Raw genomic sequence first — 9,822 nt, 5'->3', positions numbered from 1 at the left:
TTTTTTTTTTTTTTTTTTTTTTTTTTTTTTTTTTTTCTTTGAAATTTATTCTACGCTAGTTGACACGATGAACATTGCACCAGAATAAAATTATTTTCCAAGAATTCTTCATTGGAGAATCTTCCCTCTTGCAATTTTAATATTCGACCAATTTTCTCTCTTTTCGTTGTCTCCTCGTTCCTAAAGTTTATTACAACACAGTGAGTTACGTTATCTTTCCACTTTTTTTATCCTTAGAAAACTTTTGCAAGAAATTTCGTTTCTTCATTATTTCTTCTTCTTCTTCTTCTTTTTTTCTCTATGCAATATTATTGATTTCTTGTTCGTGAAACGTCACTGCTTTTTTATTTTGACAATACCAAGAAAATTGGTCGAGGATGCATTTTTTGAAACAAAATAATTCGACTTCTTTTTTTTCTGATATTTGTGCTTTCGAAAATTTTTCAACTCCTTCCTTTTCCAATTGCACCATTCGACGCACGTCACCGTCAAGTTTAACTAACCGCGCTTAATGCGTTCACTTCCTTGTTTCTCCAGGATCCATTAAGTGGATCTTGAGGAGTTGGCTGTAACGTACGTGATCTGAATCATTCTTGCCATCCTTCTCTTCCAAGAGAAATCACTCGGTTGACAGGACAAATTTTTCTCTCGTCAAGAACAAAAGAAATCGCACTCTTTCTTCTTTCTTTTTTTTTCTTTTTCTTTCTTTATTTATTACATATTCATTCCTTTTCGAATATAAAATCTCTCGAGATATAAATCAGCTCGATACTTTTTCTAACACAGGTAGAAAAAAGTTTGGTTTAAAAACTTTTTCTTACGCTTCTTCCAGATAAGTTTCATCTCCAAACGAGGAAAATTCCGAGCGAGAGATTCGGTGAAACGTTGAACACGTAATTGAATGCTAATAATTGGCAGCAGAGATAGATCTCAAAGCAGTATTATTCGATATTCTATGATTTTCCAATTTCACCGCATTCACCCGGTCGACGAGAACAATTTCTCGTTAATTAACGTTTAATTACCGAACAACAATTTGATCATTTGTTCGAGTAGATCTTGGATAAGGATCATCAAAATCTACACGCAAAATGCAATATCGAAATGGATTCTCATCTTCTCGATCTCGTTCGTCTCGATAAATGCGCGCTCTCGATTCCAATTTCGCATTCGGATATTACGCTAATATATCTTATGAATTATGTCCTTTCGTGAGTGTTGGAACAATGGAACACTCGTCGAGGCTTAAAAGCGAACACAGTTGAAAAGAAAATCGGATGATGTTCTTCAACTTGTGTTTCTTTTCGACTGTTTCGGAACGCCAATGGAAAATAAAGAATAACGAAGCTGGCGAACAAGATATTTATCCGTTGTTTGTCACGAGCGAATCTACCTGCTTATCAATACTTACGTAATTATATTTCAAATCCGGATGCATGTAATCGACCCCTGGAACAGAGGAGAAGAAACGGTGTTTTCACAATGGAAACTGCGATCCCGTAGACTATGGGGAACACATGGATGTTTCGAGATTCAATCGAAATCAAATAATATAATGAAAGTTATCGAAGTGAAACTCTTTTCGATAATTTGCTCGCTTGCTAATTAATCGAATGTATTCGAAGAAAATTTGAACTTGGATCATCTATTATTAGATACTGGATCAATTTCAAAAGAAAATACAATTTCTTACATGATAGGTGATCTTCTGTCGTGCGTCTTTACTTCAAACAAGATTGCAACAGAGAATCGAATTAAATAATGGAGAAATTTGAATTTATCCCGGGGATAAATAAATCCCACTTGAATTTGTTAAATTTGTAACAATCCTCGATCGATTAACCGATATGGTATCATTGCCGATGCTTGACCAATATAAATCATCGACAAATTGTATACTTGTCGCAGCTTAACGACGATAGATACCAAGATTCCGTAATAAACGACAGAAAACGACCATCGGTTATATATCACAATATTCGTGTTTATGAAACGAGAATTATGGAACTTAATCACGTATTTCAAGGTAAAATGATATCATTTGTGAGAAAGGTTACGTAACAATCCTCTCGTAGCAAGCACGTGGAGGTAACTTTGAAACAAAATTATTATCAATCGCGAAACAAAGTTTCAAACGATACATCGAATTGACAATAAAAATGTAAAATTTTCAAATGGTATCCTGGTTTTTGTGATAAATTCAATATTATTTTTTTTTCTTTTTTTTTTTTTAATTTAAAGGTATATGATTTTCCATACGATTTAACGACAAATGTTGGTGAAAAAGAGAAAAGAATTCAAAGTATTTTACCAAAATTATTTGACGTTAATTAATTTACGTTAATAAGTTATTTTAATCTCGAGGTATAAAATATTTTCCACGATCCCGTTTCAAGAATTCGTCGAAAATTGATTTTTCGTTTTTGAAATAATGTACAAAAAATTTCGGTGGAGCTGTATTGATCAAAGATATAAACTTCATTCGCGATAGAATCGGTTAGTTGTCAATATATCATCGTAAAGCTGGGGCTGGTCACATCAATTTTAATCCACTGGCTAGTTGGCTATCGTTGAAAACTCTGTATGAAATAGGTGTGCACGGTTTAATCAATCCTCGAGATTTCATTTTGTATTTGGTTCTATTGATGTGACGTATTTTCTTTTTTTTTTATTTTTTTTTTTCTTTTTGAACGAATCGCGTCGTTAATAATCGTGAAAATCTGTAAAAAAATTTATAAAAAAGTCTTTTTATTTTTTTGCAGATGATATCGATAAGCGACCATTTAAAGCGAGATCACTGGGGCCATCACGAATTTTTCTAAATTCTAGATGTAGTATTTCAAAATATTAATACTTTATTACGATCGATATTGAAAGATTGTACAACACAAAAAGAAATCAATAAAATGTTCAATTGTGAAGGATTTAAATTATTCCAGTTTTGAAATTTTGAAGGATTGAAATGAACAACAAGATATGTGACACGTTAATAGAAAATGAAATGAAATTATGATATTATCGATAATTAATTATGATAAATTAAAGTGACGAGAAATTAATACGAACCTTAAACGAGACATTCATGTGTCATATAATCTAAAGTCAAAAAAAAAGAAGCTTTCGATTATTAGAATTTCGAGATTCCACGAATAAAATTTATTAAATTGCGAAAAATCCCCCCAAGAGAATTGTAAAATTCAATTTCGAATAGAATGCATCTTGAAATAATTTAAAAAAAATAGTCGAACAATTGGAATCTCACCATCGTCCATTATAGCCGTGGTCACATTTTTCCCGGTGACACCTTGAGCCCAGGCTGCTTTTACATTCAAATCCAGCTTCGGTTTCCCGCCATTTTGCCCGGTGTTTTTCAAGTACCATTGATATTGAAAATAAGGATCAGACGGGTCTCTGTTGCCAGGATTCGATGGATTTTTAATTTGATATAAGGGCACCAGATTATCCACGCTGAGAGGCTTGTAACCTCTCTTCACCCTCTTGAAACCAGGCTGCTGCACGGCTGTGTGCACCTGAAACATTTTTAAACGAGTTCTCTCTTGCACCAACGCAAACATTCTATCCCCCTTACGAACGAATAACTATACATACCTATCTCTTTTATAAATATTCGTCGAAATCGATTAACAAATATGCATTATATTATTGAGAAAAAGTTGAACAAGAGTTTTCCATAATAACAAAGACGTCAAATATTTCGTTTCCGCGAAAACTGAGAGAGCATTATTGAGGAATCAATTGAAGAAATTGAATATCTTGCTTCGTTTCATTCGATATCGCGTGGGCGATACGAACGATGGAAAAATAATGAATATTTGGTCAAAGCTTCTCGCGTATCTCTAAATGGAGAAGAAATGATGGATCGACGAATACAGAATTCCACGATGAAAATTATATGATAACGATACAAAAAACATAGAGGAACATGGAGGAGTGTTCATCGAGTATCGATGACGAATTTCGCGGAAACGCGACAATTTTACGCCGACAATATTTATCCCGGATCCAATTATATCTTCAGTTTGAAAATTGCGCGTTCATTTACATTTATATCGCCCACCCACGAGCGAGATAATTTCTTTCTTCCGCGTAATTTCCTTTTTAGTAGTTTTTATATACTTTGTATACTTTTGAAATTTATTATCCACGCACGTGTGATAAGAAAGTATTCGTAAAAGATGGATGGATAGGAAATTTTTCGTCGTTAAAATATTGACAATTATCGAATTATTGTTCGAAAGGGAATGGTTCGAGAGTTTCGAAATTTCATCCCCTTGATGTTGTTATCCCCCACTGCTTCCCCCTGCCCCGTTTAAATAATAAATTCGACGGTGTAAAACAAGGAATTTTTGATTCGATGAAAAAAATTCCATTCTCGCGAAAATATGGAAAAAAGGTTATAATATTCGAGGAAGATGAATGAATTTACTTACCAAAGGATCCACCTTCAATCTTCTCATGTGGGGCACGGATCTCTTGCTCCGTGCGTGCGGTAGAGCTTTGTGCACGAAGTGATATTCCGTCTGACTGCCCAATATCTAAACAGACAGGAGGGGGAAAAGCAATTTATATTCAACGTCTTCCCGTTTCGCGTCATTCGTACGTCAGTTTGATAAAATACTTTACAGAAGATAATAGAATAAAATTCTTATTTCCTTACGCAACAAGAATTCATTCACAACGAGAAAATAATTCTCGGTGAAAAGTGAAAAGGAAAAAAGTCAAATTCAAGAACGAGAGTTAACAATCGAATCTACTATATCTATCATTTTGGATTGGACAAGGAAACAAAAAGAAAACAAATTTTTTTTTTTTTTCTTTCTTACCCTCCTGTCTCGCAATACGAAACACTTCAGAGATATCCAACCGGATACGTGTGGTAACAGGAGAATCCTTTCAAGAGTTCGATTCACTTAGGATATTGGAGCACATAGGTAAATAACGTTGTTTGATCGAATTATACGGAACCGAGTTAACGATCGACCGGCGAGCCGATCATTTCGAAGATCCAATCGAATCAATTACGGATAGATAAAGTATCTCCATCTCCATCTCGCAGAATGTCATCGGATTAATAAGTTATTTATCCCCATCGCCTGTTAATTTATCCGATCAGAGGAGTTGGGAAACGTTGAGAAAATAGAAAGCGATCGTCGATCACTTTAAGTAAGTGGCACGTGCACGGATGTAAGGCACCACCGGATCGATCCTGTATCAAAGGGCAACTTTCTGTCATTTCGAACATTTTTTCCTTTTTCGAAAATGGAGAGAAAAAAAAAAATCTCGTCTTGCTCAAAGCAAATTCCTGACGAATGACTCGTTCGGCGACGAGCGTTTCGAGAACGCTTACGAGAGGAGTGGCATTCCATTCCTCGGAAATCGAGAAACAACACACACGTTCATCGCATTCTGGCAATCCCATCCTTGAGACTAAAACTCTGCGACACGCCTACTTGCATTCAAATCCATAATACCAGTCAGTTTTGTCACGATACTAAAAAAAAAAAAAAAAATACCATAATTGTAGAAAGGTTGTATTACGATAGCAAATGGAAGAACATGGATTTGAATGCGAGAGAAAAATATGCGTCGTGGGGCACAACTCGAAATTTTAATCTCTATAGGAATAAAACTTCTCGTGTACGAACTCGATTGTTTCTCGATAGTTCGATATAAAGGAGAACATCTTGTCGAGCTTCGAAACTTTAACAGGAAAAGAAAAAAGTAAAAAGAAGGTAACACGTGGAGGATTATCGATGTTGAGACGCACACGTGACCGCGACTCGAGAAATCTCATTATTGATGATATTGGAATCTCTTCGAGTTCCTTATTTCGTTCCGCGTCCTATCGCATGCACGCAGCTATCTTCCACTCTTATTTATCTATCTAGACTTATGGCCGTAACCCGAGGATTGATGCAATTTTCTGGAAAACGATCGCACAAGGTCGAGGCATCCATGCTCTCCTCCCCTCTCGGTTACGCCATAGACCAGACTTTCTTTCTCGTTTCAACGCTAATGAAATTTGTTCTTCTGACGTTAAAAGAGAATTTCAAATATATCGTGAAATTCTCTATTTACAAATAACTTAAATACTTACTTGTATTGTATTTGTACTTTTAAGAAAATTGAAATCTTATCATTTTTCCTCTATAATATATAATAACGAAGCATAAATATGTTTAATATAGGATAAAAATTATATTTAAACAATTAAACAGAAAAATGATTGAAGAAAGTCGATCGATTGATACAATTCGATAATTTTCCGATCGTTCATTCTCGGTGTTTGTACATTAAATTTCCATAAGTCCACGATTATACGATTGAAGACGATGAGAATAGACGAATAAAAGAATAGACGATGTCAATTCAATGATGTGAATCAATCGTCTTTGGTAATTGATTCCTGTAAAACTTCGAGCAGTCCGTCGTCGACGTTGTCTTCAGATGCCGATGATACGCAGATGATACGAGAAAACAGGATTGGTCAACATGTTCCAACTTTCCTATGTATCTCGTTACAAAGTCACTCGCAGAAGCGAAATTATTAAATTTCTTCTCGAGGAGATCAAAGGCGATCGATATTTAATATCGCGTCGTCGAAATTGCGAGAAGATGAACGATAAATAATAAAAAAAAAACGAAACTCGTGTGGAGTATCATCTAGGAAAAATCGGGACAAATCTGTCCCGTTTTCTGATGAATTGTTTACCACGAATTCCAATAGCGAGGAGAAATAATCGCATCTGAGAAAGAATTTTCTCATTTCGCCACTCTGATTACCACTGCTGCCCTCTTCCTTTCCTCTTGAATCCCATAAAACTTGGCTATTGTTGATAGAAAATTTTATGATACTTACGATGAAAAGCTTTAAAACGTTTTAAAATTTTACGTTTCGATAAAATTCTCTCCAAGGAAAGATTTATTTCTCTCTTTTTTTTTAAATTTATACAGATACAAACTTGAATCATTCCTTTGAGAATTTTTCACGAAAACTTCCCCGATAGAATTAATTTCACTTTGGTGCCTCGCTTCCCCTCAAAGATCGATAAGGGATGGACACGTTTGTTTGACGCGTCAACGAGTAACGCAATATCTTTGAACTTCAAAATGAAATTTTTATCACGAGATCATATATGATAACACGATACGGTTTCGTTTCTAATGATGAAACAAATATTGTATAGGAGATTTTCATCAGAGCCTACGTTATTTAATCGTGCCTCGTTTCCGATGAAACGGAACGAGCCGTACGACTAATAATCCTCGATGAAATTTATCTTCAAATTTATATATCCGATTGATTAACCATTTCCATTAATTTGCGTGAAGAACGATCGTGTAAATATCAAAGCGATAAGCTCTTAAATACAGTTACAAGAAATATTTACAGATGGTTATAATTTAAATATTAATTAATAATTTAAATATTAGTTAATAAATCGAAATGAATTAAATCTCGTATCATTTACTGCCAATTTGTCCTTATAATTCATCGAGATGTTTTACTAAAAATGAAAATGTGAAAATGAAATGTAGAATTGAAAAAAAAAAAAAATTTATACGAATTTCATCCCTTCAAAAAATCCCTCCACTATTTCACTAAACGAATTATATAAAATATAAAGTTATGGAGAAACATAGAGAAGATAGAGTGCCCTTCGTTTAAGCTATTCACCTCGTGATGCAGTTTCGATCTACACGTGTCGCGTAAATCCAATTAGTAACCGTTCACCAAGTACATAGCATCGAACGCGGCATTACAACGTACGTACATGCGTTTATCCAACGGATAAACAGGAATTTGCAGGTTTATCGTTCTTTCCCCTATAGATAGATCTATTTCGATGCATGCGTATGCGATATTATCGTGGTCACGTGCTATCGGAAGCGTCGGATGTGTTTGCACGAAGATCAAAAGCAAAAAAAGAAAATATGAAAGTTGTGGCCATTACGTTTAATTTTCCATCATAAGATTCATCAGAAAATCTTTTATATTATATTTTATTATCAATTGAAACGTAGCGGTTGGAACGGTTAGATAGGAAAAATTAAAAATCCGTGCAAACTTTGCCCGACTTAATCCAGTTAGATGGATAGAAGTGAAAAATCAATTTCTCTGGCTTATTATATAATACATAAATCATCTGCGTATCTTTAAAGCCTTGAGGGAAAAAATAAAAATAAATTGCAAAGGAAAAATTCATGAAGTATATTCAACATTTCCATATTGTGTGTCCACGTTGAATTTGAACGATATAGGATAATTAAAAATGTTTGTTCGATAAAAATATATGTAATCCAAATATAGTTGGATCGTGTGATAATTTCAAAAATAAAGGTAAATAAGAATATATGAAATTTGTGCATCGAGATGTTTATTGTTGCACAATCGATCTTCCATTTTCTGCACAATTCATTTACTTGCACGTATAGTGTGACAAGTCGTAGAGAATGGAAGAGAGGATGAAATCTGCATGTCAAGTGAATGCATGGTCAAGTAAGCGTGATAAAGGCCTGTGTGACATTATGATGCGTACAAAACACGTGCCAAGTCCAGATTATTAATATAACAGTAGCGTAGTTGCATTTTCGATATTATTCATCTTCAATTGACCTTACAGATACAATCTTTACATGCTTCTTTGAATACATGAAGAAATACATGTTGAAACGTTTGCAGCAGATATATATACACGTTCATAGTAATTTTTCAACCCATAAAGAGTAAATCCGTAAAGTAATCAATTATCCTTCGATTAAAATTAATCGAAAATTACTTAAAATCAGTTTTCATTCTGAAAACTTGACGTGTTTTAACTCGTTACTTCGGTAAATTAACTTGTGCACGACTTTTCGTCTGCTCGTTAAAGTTTAGTCTTTCAACACCGGTGTATCCCAACGTATGATCGAATGATAGGGTGCTCATTACTTTCCACGCAAGTTTATTCCTTTATGTCATCCACGAAAATAATCAAGAATAGTAAAGTAATTTAATTAACTTTTAAAAACTGGCTATTACTCAACTGAAAGACGTAGTCGTACGCGGGATGTATATTATTACGAAATGTATATTATTAGAAAATTTTACTAGAAAGATTAAAGGGGGAGGGAAGAAAGAGACTAAAGATTTTTACAATGACTAAAAATAAACTAAATACGCAATTTAGAAGATTAAAAATAGATTGGCTTGCTATATAACCTGCATGCGGGTAATCATCGTTAACTTTTACTTTTACAGTTACAGCCTTACATCCAAGTCAATTTAAAACTCGAATTTTTTGTATTATTTTATTATTTTAATTAAAGACGAGAACTTTCATATTACTTTTGTAGCAATAAAATTGACCAATAAAAACAATCTCTCTAATTAATATTTAAAACATGACCGATTAATAAAGAAACAGAGATAAATTCAATTAAATCTTCCAATTCGTGTTAACCGTGTCCTATTAATAAATCGACATTAATTAATTCCGCCCAATAAAATTTCCCTCGGCTTGAGAACTTACGCTTACGTAAAGAAAATTCGCAGAGTTTATGACCCGCGTAAACGCATTAAAACATAAAACTTTTTTCTTTTTTTCTGTACTTTTCTCCATTCCCCGTTCCTCATACGGGGAAGAACGAGGAAGAAAAACAAAGAAAAAGAGCAAGGGTTTTCACCCCTTGCTCAACTTATACAATGGCGAATCGAAAGGTTACCGGCATTACCGCAACATTCCAATCGATCGACCTATTTAACATGATTATTCCACGCGGCTTCTCGTGGCTAATCTTTTTATTATTATTCGCGGACAA

The 9,822-nt window shown here is 34.1% G+C and overlaps 1 protein-coding gene across 1 annotated transcript in view; it reads right to left on the bottom strand.

Moving 5' to 3' along the window:
• LOC102671853 (neuroendocrine convertase 2) overlaps positions 1-9,822 on the bottom strand; it is a 31,691-nt gene that overhangs the window by 17,274 nt on the left and 4,595 nt on the right. The window contains exons 2-4 of the mRNA XM_006616567.2: positions 4,452-4,556; positions 3,263-3,530; positions 1,412-1,449 (exon numbers count right to left, since the gene is read on the bottom strand). Of these exons, the coding sequence (XP_006616630.1) occupies positions 1,412-1,449; positions 3,263-3,530; positions 4,452-4,556 (411 nt within the window). The remainder of the gene's footprint in view (positions 1-1,411; positions 1,450-3,262; positions 3,531-4,451; positions 4,557-9,822) is intronic.

Source organism: Apis dorsata, unplaced genomic scaffold (genome assembly GCF_000469605.1).
Source record: "Apis dorsata unplaced genomic scaffold, Apis dorsata 1.3 scaffold_265, whole genome shotgun sequence".
Classification (NCBI taxonomy): domain Eukaryota; kingdom Metazoa; phylum Arthropoda; class Insecta; order Hymenoptera; family Apidae; genus Apis; species Apis dorsata.
Note: the sequence above shows the minus strand (reverse complement) of the source record. Positions and strands in the feature narration are given on the sequence as shown.